The sequence below is a fragment of the Corvus cornix genome, chromosome 3, assembly GCF_000738735.6.
Source record: "Corvus cornix cornix isolate S_Up_H32 chromosome 3, ASM73873v5, whole genome shotgun sequence".
NCBI classification, from domain to species: Eukaryota; Metazoa; Chordata; class Aves; order Passeriformes; family Corvidae; genus Corvus; species Corvus cornix.
This window is the reverse complement of record NC_047056.1, coordinates 88,226,683-88,248,140: the sequence shown is the minus strand read 5'-3', so window position 1 is coordinate 88,248,140 and position 21,458 is coordinate 88,226,683. Positions and strand designations below refer to the sequence as shown.

The following is a 21,458-nucleotide window of genomic DNA, read 5'->3' as shown; positions in this document are numbered from 1 at the left end:
TTCCCTGACAAAAAGGAAAAACCCAGCCTTTATAGACTATATTTGTCTTGTAGCCTACAGACTTTGACATGGAAGCCAAGGAAAATTGAACTTCCCTAAAGCCACAAAAACATAAAACTTAAGCAAAATGAGATGCTAAGATCAAAATGAACACAAAAATCTCAAATAAGTAAAGAAAATTAAGTGAAATAAAAGGCTGATGTAATCTCAAACAGAAAGAAAGCTGCAAGAAAGCTCACTGGAAAACTAGAGAGGACACTGAGAGTAGAGGATATATTTTTGCCTTTTTGGGGAAATTATAGGAATGTATGCTTTCCAAGTACTAATAGAGGTTAAGTATCACTAGCTTAAGCACTTGTACATGTCCCACATCTATTACCTAATTTAGATAACAAGCATGAACTGCAACATCTCACCTATTAATCCTGCATTAAGAATAGACTTGAACTGCAACATTCTCAAAAAAAGAAAGCCCATGTTGATATGACAATCTAACACATGCAGGCACATTTTTTAGCAGTAAATTACCTTTAAACCATTGCATTTCATACCTATTTGAACTTCCCTAAGGTAAATTTATTTTTATGGATTTTATTTGGCCTTCAGCTATTAAAGAGCTATTTATCATCTCAAAATTCATTCTCATATACACATTACTACTATATTCCTCAAATAAATTGCTTCTTTACCTGCTCCAAAAAACACTACATCAATTGAACTTCTCTAAGCCTTCACTATAAATTCTTTGGGGTATCCCCCAAAAATTTCTCTTCACTTCTAGAAGACAGGTCATTTAAACACTGAAAATATAATTTTCATATATCTCATTAGTATAGAACATTTCTTGAAGATACATTTCTGTAGTAAATAAAATTCTATATACAACTCAGGATAAAATATTCCAGATGAAAGTATAGTTTGTGTATGAACATTTGAATTAAGGGAAAAGTTGTATAACTACGAATATTGCTTGATGTGTTCTTTTAATGTCAGTATGAGCTACTTAGAAATACACTTTTTTGCTGAATATTTTACAACCTAAAAAGCACCTACTCACAAGAACTTTTAAGGTGGATTTCAACAGTCTTGTCACAGCATTGATTACTGTGCAATTTATTATAAGGTGAAAGCAATCTAGAAATGCTACATTACAGCAGCATCAAAAACACGCCTGTGCTTGAAATGACTCTATTTTCCTCATGATAAGATGACCTTCACTTACTGAAGAATGGAACAGAAATAAAAAGGTTAAATCAATTGCACAGGGTGAAGCCTACCTGAAAGTGCGGCATAAAATGTGAAAACTGGACTACGTATGTCCAGTTTTTACAGTGCATTGGAGAAACAAAACCCCTGCAGACTAACTTTGCTACAGTTGTGGGGTGACACGAATCCAAAGATCCCTGTTCAGATAAATGAGATCTGCACTACACCAACTCAGCACTAACAGTGTAATTTATTTCTCCACATGTGGAAAACATACAAACACTCACAGATAGTCCTTGTTATGTAATGGTGAACAGTTTTACATTCTGGAAACACATTTGGGAATGAGACAAGAGAGTTAAATAGTCCAGGTAGCAACACAGGTTGGCTTTAGATAAGTGAAAGACAGAGACTGACTTGGAGCTTTATGACTAGTGAGGCCACCGGCATCTTATGTCAACAATATAATTTTAAAAATTTATACATAGCTAGGACAATAGCCCCTTAGATGCAGAGGTGCTCTCCATACTCTGACACCTGACAAGATGCAGAAGGCTGAGCCAGCTGCATTGCGAGCTGCATTGCACAATGGCCATGCTGCTGGGAGCTGGGCTGAGTGTGCCCTGGGTGTATGGTGCCAGTCTCAAATGAATTACAGGGCCTGAGTCTTTGATCTGTGTTAGCATGAAGAATTTGAGTCTCATAAACTGGAATAGAAGTTCCTAACTATACTCATCCTGATTTGGAAAAAAAAAAAATACTGGAAATCACTTAAGTGATGTGTATCTGTTATTGTGACTACTCTACCCCAAAATCCTTGTCTCCAACTCTCTGCATGACCCTGTGGGTATTCTTCTTCCCTTGCTCTGTACAAGCCCCACTGCATATTACTTCTCATCCCTGCATTCCGTGGTTACCTGAGCTGCATACAGATGCTGACAAATTCAAGCTCCTGTGCTATCTCTCATTCATTAATGCACTTTCACAGGTTAGCTTTCTCTTGCCTGGTCTATTTTTACACATACCTGTCTATGCCAGCACAGGATGTAAACAGAGCCTCCTTCATTTTGAAACAGATTGCAGTTAATACTTTTCACGTCTTCACAGAACTAGCACCTGAGGTAACAGGTACCTTCTCTAAATTTGATCATATTTGCTTCTTTACTCTGACTAATCAAGACAATCAGGATTTCAGATAATGAATTTAGACCATAATGCTCTTTTTGTTCACTTTTGTTCCCCACATGAGAAATACACTGCAAGGGACCATACTCATCCCTTAGATGCAACTCTTAAAAAGCTGTAAGTAATTTTTATTTTTTGCATGTTTTAAATCTCTTCAGTTATATAATATTCAACATGCCACTCCTAAAAATAATACAAATTTAAATAAAAATAAATAATAATAATAAAAAATACCTGTTTTGCTGCATAACGATGAGGCAAACCACCAACAAATATGGATCCTGTTTCAAGCCAATAAGAACTGGACCAGATATTTCTAGTTATACTTGTATTTGAAGATATCTTCAGGACTGACATTTCTGCTTCACATGGTACCATGCCCTGCCTGCACAAATTCAGAAATAGGCACATTTTACCACCACATATTGTTTACATTACTGTCTATCTGACAAATTAATTAGGTTGTTAGTAAACCAACAAGGAAAGAAAATAAAATAAATGGCTGTTTTATATTATAGAACTATAAATATAAAAGAAGCTATTTAACAAGCTATTTGACAAGTCTTTGGGGTTTGAAATTCCATTAAAATAAAGCCATATTGTAAATCTGGGCACTGCAATTGCTAAAAAAAGCCAAAGCACACAAATGACTGAATAAAAAGAGTTAGACAATTTTTATCAATACCAAGAAAACTTTGTAATTTGAAAAAAATACATCTATTGAACTGAAATATTTTAAATATCGTTCTTTCTCATCACACACACAAAATACAAACCCCTAAAGCAATTTAAAACAAGCTGCATTTTAGAAAGTGCAGAGGTACTATAACAATCTGTAATACTTATCTTCAAAAGCATCATTCCTAAAGCTGAAGTTGGTAATATTAGGCCCTGAAATTAATATATACATTCCCATTACCCTCCCCCACTCACATATCCTCTTAAAAGTGTTGCTGTTAACAACATGCATAAATTCTCAACAACAAACAGAAGGTACCAGGCAAACAATTTGGTTTCTTTCAATTTTTTTTAATGATGTAAAGGTCATTTGCATTCCAATGACCAACTGGCAGCAATCACTTTATCTTCATGTAAGAAAGGACAGTAAAGAAATATCAGAACTAAACCAGTCTCTCATGGAGGAATTTCTTCCAGCCTATCCTTCTCTCTGTACATGAAACAAATGAGAGTTCAATCAGCTCTATATTTAAAGATATTCAAGTGCCTTTGTAATATGGGTGTCACAAAAAATCTATGTGAAAGTAGTACATATAAAAAAACCCAAAAAACCCAAAACAAAAAAAGCCCCAAACCACAAACCAACAACCCACAGCTCTGTAAAAGCAATTTGGGTAGGATGCAGTAGGTAAAGTATGAATTCAGCTTATCTCTGACAATGTAAAATTACCTTCTGAAAATTCTTGCAAAAAAGAGCATAAAAAGTTTTCTTAACTATTTTCTGTCAGATAGTAATATATGGATTCTCAGACATTATTTCATAAAGTCCTCCATGTGTTTTTAACTGAGAGAATGGAGAGTTAACGTTAGTAACATTTGCAAACAGTTCTCTATGTTTTCCATGTAATTCTGTTGTGAGATACTTTCAGAACAGTATGCAAACATAGTGATATGTATTTAAAGAAAGGCCTATAAATATTTGTGTATGCAAAGTGGCTTGTCCATCCTATAGCAAATAACTTCAGATGAAGAATAAAAAATTTTGGTTTGTGGCTAAAATCAAGAATGAAGAAGAAATAAATTGGGGTTTTGATTCTGTGGACTGAAAACTAGCATCTTAATGGATCTATGCAGGGGATTTTTTTTGTTCTCCCCTCAATATTTTTTGAACTTGATAATTAATAGCTAACATGAATGTGAAAAAGGAGCTAAATGTATCTAGAATCAAGGAAAGAAATCTTTTTCCTACCATGCTTTTTGGATATTATACAATGGCTGTATGTCTAAGCACACACAGAAGGTTCTGCAGCATGCCTTTTTCATTAATGGCTTACAAAGGAGGTTTGCTGATAATGTGTGTAACTGGCACAATCATTCTCTGTAGCTCTATTTGCAATGGTCAAGAAATTTTTACTAGTGCTCAGTAAAAGTCAGTGTGACATTTTGTATATATCATTCTACAGAAAAGAGTGGCAGTGAGACTCAAAGGAAAAAATATGATTTTAAAAATACCTAAAATTTCTTCTTTTCCTGATAAAATGATATTGTAATTATGAATAAAAGCATAATAATAAGATAATATTTCAGAAATATGTTAAATCAGACTTGTTTTAATACAGAATAATTCTTAAGATGGAGTGGAAGAGGGTCAGGGAGGGATTGACAGGCTTTTCTTTTTAACTATTTAACAGATGTGCTAAGTGAAGTACAGCTGCTCAAACAACTTCTCTTCTGTTTTTCTCTTAATTACTATTTCTTCTGCAGGTTCTGAGATGTTAATGCAGTAAGTAGTTACATGACCATGTATGTAATTCTACCACACAAACACCATATTGATGTAGTTCTTTTCACATTAGCTTTAGATATATTTTTTAGCTTGTCCATAACAGCTTATATGATTGATATGTAAAATTATTTTTGTGTGCATACATTAAAAAAAAAAAAAGAAATTAATTCCCAGTATTTGGTGTCAGAAAACAAGTTAATACAATTCAAAGCATGAGCTGCCTTTGCCCTAAGCTTGTTAGAATGTCAGCCATGCACCTCTGATTGTGTTTGATTGAATCTAGCAGGGTCTGGCCAAATTAGAATAATGACTTTAAACCATTATTTTTTAGCGTTTGCTGATGATACAATCACTGGGTCATATATGCACTCTATGAATTTTCCATCAGGATTTTAAAATACTTTTTCTACAATCAGCACACTGGGTGCTTTAAAGGTCAAGTAAGACGACAGGGCTTTTTGCATAATTATAAATGTGGAAATACATACAGCAACTCTGAAGCACTTTTGCTGGGTAAGCTACCAGTAATTGTGCCTCAGTCCAAGCTAGCAGTAATAGTTCACAGTTTCCTCATTTGTAATCACACAAATGTAGTGATTAAATACTGGCCTATTAATTATAACCCGAAGATGAATTCTGTCTAAACACTACTAAATCCATTGCTCAATGCCTCATGGGTTAGAAGGATGGAAAGGTCAGACAATAATTTGATAACTGTTGATATAATAGTCCCTAAATATGGCAATGTCTGTATGAAATCCAAGTCCCTTTACATAATATGTTCACTTTCTGACATTTTACAGTGATGATAAAATGACATTTTTAGGATTATCATAAAATGGTAAAATGGTAACAAAACAAAGGGAAGAGGAGGAGGGAAAGGAGGATGTTCAGAAAAAGTGTTGTGTCAGTTATGCTATGCAGCCTTGTGGGGAATAAAAATTCTTTAACCTGTTTTTTTCTGATAGGAAAGGAAAATATTTTGTTCGAGAAACAAGACTGAAACTTTCACCTGTCTCTAGAAATTTCACTTGAATGTGACCATGCTAAACAACAATAAATAATTCACTGATACCATTGAACTGTTTAGATTGTAATATTAGCATTCAGTCTATTAAACAAAAGCAACAAGATATTTGAAACATTTATACCAAACACGAGTTGTGAACCACCAGAAGTAAAGAAGTTTAGTTATCATATATTATAAAAAATTTCCCAATTTCCCCAATTTTATTGAAGGCAATTGTTTAATTAAAGCTGACAACATATTTCACTTTAATTATGTTTAATTATTATTTATAGATTTCTTAGCTTAAAAAAAATACAACTTGCTTTTCACTCAGTATCTAGAGGTTTACATTTTCTGGTTTCATGCTTAAACTGCTCCTTGCAGTACAATGTTTATTTTTGTAAAACTATGACAAAACAATAAACCTACTGTCACTACAATCAAGAGATACTTTTTATTAATGCACATTTAAAAGGTGGGATCAATTTTGACCTAGCACTTGTTTTGAAATCTTTAAGGCTTTTCAAGGGTGTTTGAGACGAATTTAGGAATGGGACCTCTGGACCTCTCTACTCAGAGAGTTTTGCAGGTGTCAGCATTAGAGGTTTTCAAAATCTGACTGAATAAAGCCCTGACCAACCTGTTCTGACCTTGTCTGGCCCTGCTTTGAGCAGGAGGTTGTGCTAAAGACCTCCTGACGTCCCTTCTGGCCTGAATCACCCTACAATTCTGCAATCCTACAATCCTGAGACACCTTCCTTCAGCAAAGAATACCCCTGCAATCCCATACTAGTAATATTTACAGAATGGGGCAGAATCTCTTGTTACCTGCAGTAGATTTACTTAGATAGAACATATACCAGTTCACTCACAGCCATTACATTTTCACTCTGCAGTAAGATGCATAATTGTAGACTGCTCTCATCTGTTGGTGCTGATTTTGCCCTACTGAGACACCAGGTAATACACACTTTCATGTTGCAGATTAACTAATTAGTCAACAACATATTTTTTCTCATTCGCTCTGACAGCAGACTTGTATTTCCTGAGCCTGAAGCTGATTTCTTGGTCTGGTCCTAGATTTAACTATAACTATGATTTAACTAAACAAATAAGAACAATGAAGATAATGATATAAATTTATAATGCAAGGAGGGGAGAAAATAAACTTTGTTTCGTATTCTAAGAAATAAATAAATAAATAAATACGGCACCTCCTTTTCACAGAAGTTACACTTACACTACTACACTAAATAGGTCCACAATTTGAGTTCAAATCCTGGCATGGAATCATCCCTATTTTTACAAAGTCATCACTGTTTCTGTTACAGTTACCATGGAAGTTAGGAACTAGCTCCAATTCTGAAACTCATAAAGTTCTCTTGTTAGTGCAATTCAGGAATCATTTCAAACTCACGTCACCAAACTATTTTACTGTAAGTGATTTTAAAGACTTGATCTGGGACCTGCCAGTTGGCCTCAGTCCAGAGACCAGACTTCAAAATTTTAGTTTAATTTACTACTGTAGATATAGCTAAAGAAAAAAACATTATCTATTCCTCTGGCCCTTTCTGTCTTTGCAGTTTCTTGCTTCTAGTTTCTTGCTGCTCACATCATAGCAACCACAGATACTACTTGCGGAAATTAAACTTAGAAAACTATATGCACGTATTTAAACTTGAGTTAGATGTAAGTAAAGTGTCACTTAGTGAAAAGCTTGGCTCAAATTAGAGTACTATACTCAAGTATTCAGGCAGTAGAAAGTAGAGTTGGACCTAGACTTGCAACACTGTAATTTTAAGTGAAACTTAAAGAATGTTTCTAATAAGAAGATAGTTACACCGTGGGAATTCATATTTACATTGACTCTGCAGGTAAGAGTCTCTATAGCCTATCTGTGTTCTCCTTAATGTAAATTCTGTGCTTACGACATGTGGCCAAAGCAGCCATAGAACACTGAGGCCACTTTTAGTATCCATAAGTACCCTTTGATGTTCCATAGAAAATAATGCAGAACAAAGTCTGATGTATTGTTATTGGCCTGTTATTAGAGCCCTATTTTACTGTTTTTATGTTTCTATCCTTGCGATAAGTTGTTTCAGAAGATAAAGTAGAAAATTTTCACTCTTATAAGTGACACTAATGATCTCTTTTGAGATCCAAAGCAAAATAAAGTAGCTATGACAGAAACATTTTTAGCATTTTTTTAAGTTAAACAGTCTGAGCAAGAAAACATCACTATACACCACAGACTTGTCACTTGCATGACTCTAAATTTTAGTGTCTGAGTGTCTGCTTTGATGGTAGAGTTCTGAGAATGTGTAGACTGTGATTTGCACCCAAGATGTGGCATGACTAAGTAAGCTTTTATCTTAAAAAGAGGCTGTAAAACAACAGTTTGTTTCAAACTAATTGGTGGTATTAAATCACTATTAACTGTTATTATGACCAATTTAGTATAATTAAATCCATTGCATTCAATGACATTGCCACGAAAAGGCAGTTGTTTATTCTCTATTGATTCATAAGAAGTTTGTGAAAGATAGCCTGTCTGGAAAATTAAAAAAGTATGTGCAACATCTTAAACTTCGATTTTGTAACGGGTTTTGATTCCATTAAGATTTTTTTTTTAACATCGCATTGATGCAAAATAAAATAACATTATCTAGCTGCAAAAAAGTGCACTAAGTTTTAAACTTTTGGTTTTTTTTAGAAGGCTTGATCAGTGCAGGTTAAGGTTTTTCTCCTGTACTCAGACAGCTATGTAAGCAGAAGGTCTACTTTCACTACCCTCAATTTCTGAAAACTAAGTGCAAAATATGAAAATATTAATGTCAAATTTTTCTAATATAACTTCTAGGCTTTGTCCATTTCCACTATTCCTTTCTCCTTGAAATCTTAGTTCTGGCTGAATGAAGAAAGTAATTGCTGTCGTGACTTCAGAATGGCAAAAGGTGTTCTGCCATGTTTGGCAATGCCAGACTGAGACGGTTCAAAAGGAGTATCATGACGTAGCATCAGCAGTATAACCCCATGATTGTTTACTGATAGAAATCCTGCTTTGGAAAGAAAATTAAATTGATCATTTTAAGAAGACAAGCTTCAACCTAACATTTTAAAGAAATTCTGAAGTTAGTGGAGGGCTGTGAATATGTATAGCAGATATTGTGGAGCCTGGATGATCTCACTGGCATTTCTTATATAGTTATAGGCATGGTTTGACTGGCAGCTTAGGCAAAAGACTCTATATGAGCCCTGGAATCATTAGTGAGGAGCCAAAAAAAAGAAAGAAGAAGAATAAAGTGGTTTAAATGTGGAAAAAACAACCAAGCCTTTTGAAGCCAAAGGTGTCCCTTTGAAGGCATTCTGAATTTTCTCCCTTTTGTTAGAGTGACTTACCCAAACAGACATGACGCCCTTCTTTAAGGAAAGACTTTATTTAGCACACAAGATAACTAGCTTCTTAAAATGTTACTATTTTTAGTAATGAAAATATAGCAGTAAGTGTGATTAAATAAAAGCCTTGAAGACAAATTTATTCTCTGACTTGAATACATTTTCTACCAGACACAGTTAGTCCTAAACAAAATCTCCTTTCTTCCATGGCCTTACAAGGCTCACCTTAGTGCTGGCCACCTATAGCAGGCAGACTGCCCTTTTTTCTCCAGGGTTTTCTCAGTCTGCACTGTTGCTGCAGACACTCTGCAAACTCCATCCTGCCCTTCAGGGAGAAAAAGCTTATTTGCTTTCAGAAGAGGTGCATCTCCCTGCCTCCAGATAACTCTGACTGAAAGGGATTCACGTGGGATAAAGTAGAAAGCCGGCTTCCTTCTTACTTAGTAGGAGTTACAGTGTACAGAATTCACACAGCACTGTCTGAGTAAACAAGACTGCTATACTGCTTGTCCTGTTCTTTGCATCTTCCTCCTTTATTCAGTAGAGAAAAGGACTGCTTGCATCATATCTGATGCAGTATGATGACTTTAATAAAATTTATGTCTTCAGGTTTCTGGATGCAATGTAAAGTGCCTAACAGCATTTTTCTCCCACTACAGAACTGGTTAATTATTTTCATTTCTCTATTTTCTGGGACATGTCTCAAATAACAGAGTGGTGAAAAGGTATCTAGCAGATAAAAAGATCTTTGAGGTGAGAGTGAATTACACCTCATATGTCTGTGCTCCTTGCACAGTCCTGGGCATTACCTCAAGACCTGCGATGTAGGGTTAGCAGGGTCAGAAGTGAATCTCTACCCACCTTTTATTTTCAGCTTTTTACTGAAGTACTGGATGGGGTTTTCCAGAAAGAATGAAGTGTATATATAAACTGCCCACCAATGCTGTGGGTTTAGGAAGAGGTGACCAGAGTAAAGCATATCATAGGAAAACATTTAAGAATTAGAAGGGCTTGATTTAACTGAAATCTGTGTTTTTCATAGACTTCAAACAAAATATTGATCATTTAAGACATAGAAGAGGTCAAATTAGTGGTCTCTTTGTGGTCAAATAAGTGTTCCCTTCTGCCCTGAAAATCTAAACCCAAGAAATTTTAGGAATTTTAGCTTAGATAAAAATGTTTGCTTATGTTACCTTATGCTGCTGCGTTCAAATCACGTCATATATTCATCCATAGAGAGGAAAAGAAGTTCAGTAAAATATTTTTTTAAACCTACAGTGTTTGTTTTTCACTAAGCTTCCTTTGTGATAGCTAGTATATTTACTCTTTATTAATATGCATATATTGTATAAAATATATTGCATGTGAAAACCTGTGTTCTTAAAATCACTTTGATTATGAAATCAAAAAGCTCAGTACATTTAAGTGTATAAGAGGAAATACTGGATTGTGTGTACTCTATATGTTAGGTCTGCTTTCTTAAAACCAAAATCAGTTCAGAAATAGAATACTGTTACAGTCTATTAGTTTTTATAAGGAAAAAATATTTAAAATGTATTAAAAAAGTCAGTTGATGATGTTACTACTTTACTTTTAAAAATAGCAATCTGAGTTATTCTGGTAAGAAAATTTTTAATGTTCTGTGAAATTAATAACGTGAACAATAGAGTTAAGAACTATTGTATAGATCACATGGGATAGAATGGGATTTAAATACTCTTTAACAGAGAACCAGCTAAAGACCTGTCCTGAGGAAAAGCCTCCAGCAAATACATAAATGATGGAGACAATATCTCTAACAGATTAGTGATATACAGCAGTCAGTAAGAGAGACATGTTGTTTCTCTACTTTTTCTAATGAAGACAGACAAAGAAAGGCAATTTCTAGCAAGGTAAATGAATAATTTCTGAATCTAGAATTAAACTATACTTTTGTTTTTCACATAAAGACACTTCAAAGAACAGTAGAATCATTAGTTGTGGTACAGTAGTTCTACTATTGAAGTCTAAGATGTTCTCTTAAAAAAAATTCACACTGATATTTTAAAAAATACCTAAGATTAATAGAAGATGACTGCAGTGATACACTGTACTTGTAACTTATTTCTGGTATTTGTGCACAAAAATGATCTTCAGCTACAGAAATCTATGCTTATTCACAAAGGAAACTGGGTATGTCTAAATTCACAGATGGTCTATCTCTTCCCTTAATAATTCTTCAGTAGCAGATATAATGAATGCATTCTCAGTATTCAACCTATGTATGGATCAGTTTGCTTTTCTGTGTTTTTTAGTGAGATCCTGTTATTCCTCTCTAGCATCTACAAAGTCATTGTTTCCACAGTGCTCTAAGCCATTAAAATGGCAGAACTATCATAGAATAATAGAAAGTTAGGTCTGGAAAAGACCTCTAAGATTACCAAGTCAAACCTTTAACCTAATATTGCAAAGTTATCACTAAACCATGTCCCTCGGTGCCACCTCTAAATATTTCAAACACCTCGACTGATGGTGACTCAACCACTTCTTTGGGCAGCCTTTTCCAATGCTTAACAACCAATCCTATGAAGAATATTTCCTAATATCCAAGCTAAACTTCCCCTGGTGCAGCTTGAGGCGATTTCCTCTTGTCTTGTTACTTGGAAGAAAGGACTGACCCCCACCTGGCTACAACCTCCTGTCAGGTAGTTATAGTGAGCAACATGGTCTCCCCTGAACCTCCTTTTCTTTCAGCTAAACAACCCCAGCTCCCTTAGCCACTACCTGAAATATTTGTGCTCCAGACCCTTCACCAGCTCCATTGCCCTTCTCTGGACACGCTCCAGCCCCTCAATATCCTTCATGTAGTGAGGGGCCCAGAACTGGATACAGCACTTGAGGTGTGGCCTCACCAGTGCCAAGTACAGAGGGACAATCACTGTCCTTGTCCTGCTGGCCACACTATTGCTGATCCAGGCCAGGATGCCACTGGCCTTCTTGGCCACTTGGACACACTCTGGCTCATGTTCAGGCAGCACCCCCATGTCCTTTTCCTCTGGAAGGCTTTCCAGCCACCACAAGCCTGTAGCAAGGCCTGGGGTTGTTGTCACCAGCTCATGCCCAGGCTCATTAGGTTCTTGGAAAAAAGTATAATATAAACTGAAAACTGTTATTGATTGAACATTTATTCTTAAGAAGCACCATAATTTATTTTTAAACACTTGACCACCAAAAAGAAAAATACATTTAAATTATAAGGTATTTATGAGATAAAGTAAAAAATAAAATTAGTCCCAGGAGTGAATATTATTGTCTTGGTTCCCCCTCTACTTATCTGTGAAAGGATCAAGATCAAATTAACTTTCTCTAAATGTACTGTGCATGTTAGCAGAATGAACTGCAAAAACATTTATTCTGACTAGCAAAATTTCAAAACTTTTCCTCTGTTTAGTGTTTTTTGATTCTTATTTGGCTTCACTTTCACAGTTCATAAATCAGAATCTTCTTTGATTCTGTTGTTTCAATCCAGCACTACCATTTCTGTGGTAATGTCATGCTCTGCTAGTGGACAGTAAAAGTGTCACCATGTAACAGAAATCTTCAGCCTCTAGAAATTAGTTGCACACTTTTTGAGCTACTTGTGCCAAGAGTCAGTCTATGCTGTTACAAAGTCAGTATCTTTTTCTTTTCACAAGTATTTCATAATACCCTTTTTGGGGATATTGTTCACTTTTCCTGCTCACCTGAGTGATAGTTACCATAAGAATTTTATGTTAAATTTCTTTATCTTTGTCCAAAATCCCCAAGCCAAAATGAAAAAAAAATCCTTTCAATTTTCTTCATACTTCATGACCAACTCATTCCTATTTTCCACTTTACAAATCCAGGTCTTGACATCAGTATCGATGTTTCCAATGTTTTAATTATTTTCATTCTGTATTAAATGAAAAGGCCTCTATTTCTAAACTATATTCCCAAACCAGTTTGTTTTCATTGACTTAGCATCTCTGCAATGTATATTGGACATTAAGGAGCAGATATAACCTACTTAGGACTTAAGATACAGTGAAATTTAGAAAATACAAAAGTCATTTTATTACCAGTGTTAATACATCATAAATAAATTGGACCAAGTATAAACCTGTACTTTTTCCAAGTAAGCTCCATTGATCTGGGAAAAGCTTCAGACCATATAAAAATTAGAAATTATTAGATAAGTCAGCACTTGTATTTCATTCACCCCTAGTTTTACACCAGGCACTTTAGGAGGGACTGAAAAAAAGACCAACACAACTGTGGCTAAGAAAATATGTTTGTGAGGACCCTGTCAATGGCCAGTTTAGAGGTCCAGAAACTTCCTAAACCTTTTGTATTGATAACAAATATAAAACAGACTTAACCCTGCTGTGTCCAAGTACCTTAACTTGTAGCTAATGCAAGTCCATTGACAGATTTCTTGGGAGAGGCCAAGAAAATGAAAAGACCCTGATTCTATTTTATATCAAGAATATATTTCCCACTGCATTTTATAAATATTGAATACACTTCTCTAATTAAGCAGCAGCAATTGCTAATAATATCTTTTGACTCACACTGGTTTTTGAGGATATGGCCCATTAAGTATGTTTTCATTAAGTAGAGTATGTGACATTTACATGGTGCATGAAACAAGAGATGAATGACTTCTTCACCCATATGCTGTTATGCTAAAAATGAAGGTCAGATTTCTGCACCTTTGTGATAAAATAAAAATAGGAATTTACAATAAAAGTGAAATAAAAAGAACAAAAGACAAACAAAACAGAGAAGCATCTGCAGGATTTGCTAACTACTTTATCATCTGCTTATCTTACCTGTCTGAAACCCTAGGGAAAATATGAGGTTTGTAGCATGTTGTGAAGGATTATAAATACAACATACTTTGCACCATATGGATTATCTCAGACCCCCATAAAAAGCTGTCAAAACCAAGCAATATACAAGCTCCTGAGTGAGCATATGTTGCATTACGGCATGATTAGAAAGATCTTTTTCTGACTAGAGGAATCAGAAAACTTTTACATCTAAAAAAGGAAGACAATCAATCATCAAAAGTCCTATAGGTAACTAGTGCAAACCTCAAATTACAAACAATAGGAGTCAAAGGAGAGGAATAAGACACTCAGAAAAGCAACTGCCAGATTTTGCAGTTAGTTTCTAAACTGATGGAGCACCCACACCAGATATTTAATCCTAATGATCTTGGACAATTAAAAAATTTCAAAGTGGATAGACTCATATTAAAGAAGTTGTACTCATGACATCTACTGCATAATCAATTTATAAGTGGACATATTTGCAAAAGCAATTGACAATTCTGATCTGAGACTAAAATGAAAGTAAGAATACTTTTCATGTAATTGAGGAAACTATTTTTATCAGTACTGAAATGGAGAATAGTGGACCAAGAAAAGGCAAATTTCTATATCGCTGCTGCAGTTTGGTTTGTTTCTGCAATTCATGTTATTTTATCAACTTGTTTTGATGACAAAGACTGAAGAAGAAACATCTTAAAGTAGTTAATGGAGGCAGTTTTATAAGTGCTGGAATGAGAAGATTCTGGTTGAACAACCCCTGCATTGCCAGTAAGAAAATTCTATCCTCTCTACAAAACCAAACGTGTAAACCTTCCAGTGCTTGAGTCTAACATCTCCTTCCCTTCAAAATATCCTGCAGTAATCTAGTCCCTGTGGAATATTGCCTATATCTATTTTTCACTGTAGCTCTTTCACTTCCCTGGAAACATTCTTAAGAAAACCAAAACAATAGTCAGAAATGTGAATGAAATATCTGCAATGAACTTTCATTAACAGACTTAGTACACAACTACAGTAGTTTACACGTAAAATGGAAGTCTCAGGCACTGCTCTGAAGCAAACCTTGGCTATGTGTTGCTTTTAGCAGCCAACGCCATAAATTAGACGAATCTGATGCAAAAAGTTATATCCTAACCCAAATTATCCAAGTTATGTCTGATTTTGATGCAAATACGGTCCTTATATTGTATCCAAATTTATTAAATTATTACAGTTTTTTTAGTCACAATATTCCATCATCATGTGCTTCAGCAATGCTGCTATTTTACTTTCAGCATGAATAGTGTGTTGAGCTATGAGAACTGGATAAAGGACATTGTCTGACAGTAATACGTGTGTTTATTTGCAAACATTAGACAGTGTGACATTTCTTTTATTCACATGATGAATTATTTCTGTGGGATAAAGGAAGAAGTAAAATTTTCTCCTGTAAGCAGAAAAGGAAGATCCTATCAGTAATTTTCACTGTATTTAAACTTGTATTAAACAACACTCACTTCTTTTAAGTCTACTTCTTTAATTTAATATGATATTGTAGAGGCAGTATACTCTTTGAAGATGTCTTATCTTCAGTAGCTGAAATGCATTGCTTTTCCTGAATTGAAAAGACAAAACCCTTTCCATCACAGGATTACATCAAAAGAGCTCCAAACAATTAGGATTACATTAAATAGTAAGAATTAGCATTTTCTTTACAAAAAAAAAAAGTATTGTTATTACCTACAATGTCTGTTCATAATACTTAACATATGCACAACAAAGTCCCGTGTGCATATACACTGTTACAATATGCAGTATCTCCTATGTTCCCATTTAACTTTGCCAATTTCCCAGATACCATTGTTCAAAACTTAGCTTACTTATCTCACTGAAAATCAGTTCTGAGAAGATTAAATGTTTGCAAACCTCTAGAAAGTTGCTGAATACGTTACAGAATTTTTTCACCAAAGTTATTTTAAGTTTTATTATGCTGTATTACACTGCAGTTTATTAAATGAAATGGTAACTTTATAAAACAATTAACAGATATTTCAAGACTGACTCTATCAAACTTAACTGTCAACAATATATATTTAATTTTCAATAAAGGAAAAAAACATGTAAAGTATATATATCCAGGATACAGACTTTTTAATTATCTCAAGCACATGTGAAAATGCATGAGATGACAGTGAGAAGCAACTTCAAATCTTTCTGACATCTACATCATTAAGATTTTAAGTTTTAGAATTGTAGAATCACAGAATTGTTTAGGTTGGAAAAGATCTTTAAGACCATCAAGATCAACTGTTTAACCAGCACTGCCAAGTCCAACACTAAACCATGCCCCTCACTGCCGTATCTACATGACTTTTAAATACCTCCAGCAATGGTGACTCAGCCTCTTCCCTGTGCAGACTCTTTAAGTGTTTTACAACCGTTTCTGTGAAGATTTTTTTCCAAATGTCCAACCTAAACCTCCCCTGGTGCAACTTGAGGCCATTTCCTCTTGTCTGATTTCTTGTTAGCTGGGGGAACAGACTGATCCCCACCTCGCTATAGCCTCCTTTCAGGGAGTTGTAGGGAGCTATAAGCCCTTCAGCACTTTTCCTCCCAGCTAAATAGCCCCAGCTCCCTGAGCCACTTCTCATAAGACTCACCCAATTGGCCTTGGCCCATTTGATTCAGTCTGCCCAGATCCCTCTACAGAGACTTCTTACCCTCCAGCGAATCAACACTCCAACACGACTTGGTGTCATCTGCAGAATGTCATCTTAAAACAATGTCCAGAACTATTTCCAGTCTTCTAAAGCGAGTAGAATGATTAATTATTAATTGCTCAGTAACTAGCCTGAATCCCATAAACAGTACACATTCCTGCTTTTTCAGCAGCATAAATAAGCGTGGCTCATTTCCTGAGCTGTCCTGAAATAATTTCCTGCAAATGAAAGAAGGCAACTCTTCCTTCCTTTCTTTTAAGCTCAAAAGGAAAAGCAAAATACAGAGATTAGGTTGGTTTTCTTCTGTCAGGGGCTATTGTCATGGGCTGATTTACAGACTCAAGTTATTTTCTGCTTGAAGGAGTAGGGGGAAAATGCATAGAATAAGTGCATTTGCATCATGGTAACTAGTGGATCTCTGAGGGATGAAAATGACATGGCAGTCTGAGTGCTTCAGTGCCAGGGAAAGGCTGTTTTTCATAAAGATTTCCACGTTACTGAGGGTTCAGGTACTTGTATTTTTGTTATCTTGAGGATCTTCTATCTTTCTTAAAATGAACAAAAAGGAATAACAATTGAATTCCAATGGATTTAAACTATCTAAGTAACTAGATATTTTATGTCTCCACCCCTTATCCTCTTTGTTTGTGTCACTTGAGATTTCTATGGAATCCTCTCTTAGTTGGACTAATGGACTCGCAGAGTACTTGAATATTTAGTCATATTGAATATTTAGTCTCTATTCATATAGAAGCTGCTTAACGATTTTGTCATCTTTAGATCTCTTCTCTAAAAATTATTTTCCAATTTACTTTCTCTATTTTGATATTGAGAGGGTGTCATAACCAGGAAATAAACATAACTCTGTATGTTATTAGATTTTAGAGAATCTCACTTTTATCAGTGTCACAGAGACTGCATTCTATTTCTTCCTGGTCACAGAGGAGCTTACAATTGCTTTTAACTTCCATTAGCATGGTTTGGTATATGGTGTTCCTTTCTGGGTGATAAGCACAACCACAGTGGATTACTGTCTTTTGCTCCTTGCATTAATTTGTGTAATGCTACTGAGTAGTCTGGACCTTGAGTGTGGTCTAACTTGCTGGAAAAAAAATATGATAGCAATGGTAGCTGAAATGCAGTAACAAATTGTGGTTCTTCTCACTGAGTACTCACTGCCGCATCTGAGGGATCAAGGTACAGTATAATGGATACACACTCCACTACATTTCCCATGGAAGGAAAGGGACACAGTGCTGCCCTGCAAAAGTTCTTCATTTAACAATATTTGGACAGATATAGCTATACAATTCCTATTCCATTAAAAGGTTTTTGTTCCTTCTGCATTCCTCCACAAACTTTTTAAGGACTAACTTAGTCCTGAGAGACAAGCAGACAGCTAGCTTATTTTCTTCTTGCTGGACAAGATGATTGGACCTACTTTAAGCTGCCTAATAGGAGCTAGGCACCCAGAGAGCTCACTAGGTGCCTAACTTTCCTATAAAGTGAACCCAAAACTTTCATTTTCACAGTCAAGGCTGCGGATTCTATGAGCACAAATCTTTGGTCATTAGATACGTTTATGTAAAAAACCATGGAAAGCCTACCACAGACCTCATTTTCTTTTCATTTTATTGTCCTTCAGTTGCAAGTATTGTTACTTCTACAGGAATTATATATCCTATTATGAGTTGCAAGTCAGTGACACCAATGAAACTCATGGTGCTGTTTCTGCCTATCTATTTCTTTTCCAAGATTTTTCTATTAGTCACACTCTCATTGTTGGAAATTCAGCTATTTCCTAGGCTGAGTAGCTTGGACCTACTGCACAGCATCTTCCATGACTGAATGTTTATGTCTGCTACAGTAAATTATGTCAATGTGAATAAGTTTATTTCCACATCAGGGATGTGATGAGCACTGTCCAACTGTAGTTATAAACATTCTTTCCAAGGATAGTTGTGGCCCAGACTGCCATAAAATGATTTTACTGTACATGTTCAGGTATCACTCATACTTAATGAGATATAATATCTGTGGAATTTACTAACTGTTCAACCTATATGGTCTTTGAAACAATTATAAAAACAGTCAACAGTAAACTTACCTAATTTGCACATTATACCAGTGTCCATCGTCCACTCTAGCAGTGGTAGTGATGTTTTTGACTTCTGTGGCTTCATCACATAAATACTGGTACTATGGAGTGGGAGAAGGTTTTAATTACATTATTTCTAATAATTAAACAGTTGCAGCCTTAGAAACTTGAATTTTAAAATCATAAATTATTTCATAAAAACCTAAAGGATGTCATGTGTATCAAGAAAAGTTAATGTTTCATTAAAAGTGCCGGATAAGGAAGCCTATTGTACCAGAAATATAAAAGTACACATATATGCTTCCTAGCCTGCATGAAAATGCTTTAATCTTTGTGTATTGTATAATCAGATATTATGGGTCTGATTTGCAAAGAAGTTGACCATCTGCAACCCATCTGAAATTAACACTGGCCACGGGTGAATTTTACTTACCATTTTATGGTTTCCTTGCACTTACAAACACGTAATGTAGTGTGCAGGCTTGAGCATTTTGGAGCACCATTTAATTTCCTGTGCTAATGTGAACAAGCACTTGATTTCATGGTTTGTCTCCTTGTAATTGTAGCATGATTGTGAGCTTAGAACCATTTGTTCATTGGGCTTTAAATCTACATTTAATTGACCAGCTTTGTGAATGATTAAGTGAATTCAATTAGTTTTAACATGGCACACTGGGATCTCTGAATAGATTTGTGTCAATTAAAGTACTTTCATATTTTATGGTGCTTATGATATGTTAGAAAAATATTTTTCTGCATCATTACTTTACCATGAATACAAGTAAGATGAACTTAAAGCCATCAGCATTTTCTAAACCCTGGCCTTCCTGCCCGTGACTAATCTCATTTTTTCTGGACAAAGATAGTCACAGTATAATAAAAGACAAAAAAATCACAATATAACAAAATAAAGTAAAAGGTAATTTTCTTATTTTTCTGTTTATCTTCAGTTTATATATCTGTTTAGTATGGTCATGGTCTTTAAACATAAAGGAAAATATAATACAAATATGCTGTTTCTAACAGACATTTCATAGTTCTTACAGAAGAATATAATTACAGGTACTTTGGGAAATTTTTAGCAGGAAAGTGGGAGATCTGCTATAAGAAAAGTAACTTTTCTTTTAATATCTTTTTACAGCCTCTTTGGTATCTGCCTATCTCTTCATAAAGCTCATTATCTCTTCCTCAGAAAAGATGGAATAATTTGCGAAAGGTAAAGATATACTATGATACACATTTTACTCCTTTAAGTCTATAAACAAATATATTCCTAGTTAGTCTGTCCAAAAAGCCAAAGAAATGTTTTGGCCTTTTTTTTCTGATCCCGTGGGACTGTGATGTAAATAATAGATTAAGTAAAAGGTTTCTACTCAGAGATACATGGTAACAAAGATACCCTCTATTCCCTAACATGGTAACTTTTCCTATGACAATTCACTGAATTCCACAGCCTTTCTGTAGTGGTTTGGTTTTATGACAATTTTAATGAAGTTCCACGTGCGGAAGTTCAGTTAGTTTAGGTATAAAATGCAGTAACGTAATTTATACCACATGGAAAGACAAAACCTACATTCTTTATTTGTGTGTCTTAATGTGTACTCTTGTGAGTCATATTGATCATATTAACCAAGAATTGGACATGACAGATAGCAAGTTTGACAACTGTTTTCCTTAAAATACTGAAGATGTCAAGAATCTTTGTAGTTTTACTATATTCTACAGTAAGAAAAGGAAAAAGTACTAAAATTTTTACAGATTCTAACTTTTATTTACTTCTCCTTCAGTGGGAGATTTTGATGCCTTACCTGCAAAGTACCATTATTGATGACAAGCTGAATTAAAAAATGTCGTATTGTTTCTGGGCTCTGTTCAATATTTAGGAGAAGTCCGTGAGGATTATAGGTCTTAAATTCCAGCTGGATGAAGTTTTCCATGTTCAAATGTAAACCTTGAAATTCCAGGTAAGAATCACCATAGTAGCGAGCATAACTAAAATCTGTGAATAGAATTTTGAGATGTGTAAGGATATAAGCACATTTTTCTTCTTCACACACTGCTTTCTTTTTCTGGTAGGGGTAGCAAAGATATAAGATAATTTTTTACATCCATCAAGGATTCAGATATGAGTCAGAAAACAGATGTTTTCTTCTGTCAAAGGTTAACACTTAGTTGATAAAACTAGACACAAAAGTTTTAGTCAAATTCTATTAAGCAGGCATATAAATCAATGCATTTGTAGCTAGGCTACAAAGATGAAAGCACTTGGTACATATCTACCAGCTTTGGCTCAACATTTTTTTCAACGTTAGGTTTTTTAACCAAACCTAGATGCAAGAATGAATGAGTTTGAAGTCTTTACAGAAACCACACAGTATGGAAAGGAAGGAAGACATTCTACAACCTAATTATGAAATTGGCATCCTAATAAATATGTCAAATATTTTGTGGTGCTAGGATGAAAGCTGAAAATTTCCTTTGTGACTACATCTAGTTTGTCTGATTTATCTGGAAACCTTTTAACATTCAGCACCCTGTGCAATACCTGGCAAGGGCAGATGCAGCT

The 21,458-nt window shown here is 34.9% G+C and overlaps 1 protein-coding gene across 1 annotated transcript in view; it reads right to left on the bottom strand.

Moving 5' to 3' along the window:
- The window catches only part of EYS (eyes shut homolog), an 852,840-nt gene that overhangs the window by 254,024 nt on the left and 577,358 nt on the right, over nucleotides 1–21,458 (bottom strand). The window contains exons 33-35 of the mRNA XM_019287512.3: nucleotides 20,701–20,891; nucleotides 18,902–18,993; nucleotides 2,626–2,776 (exon numbers count right to left, since the gene is read on the bottom strand). Coding sequence (XP_019143057.3) covers nucleotides 2,626–2,776; nucleotides 18,902–18,993; nucleotides 20,701–20,891 — 434 coding nt within the window. The remainder of the gene's footprint in view (nucleotides 1–2,625; nucleotides 2,777–18,901; nucleotides 18,994–20,700; nucleotides 20,892–21,458) is intronic.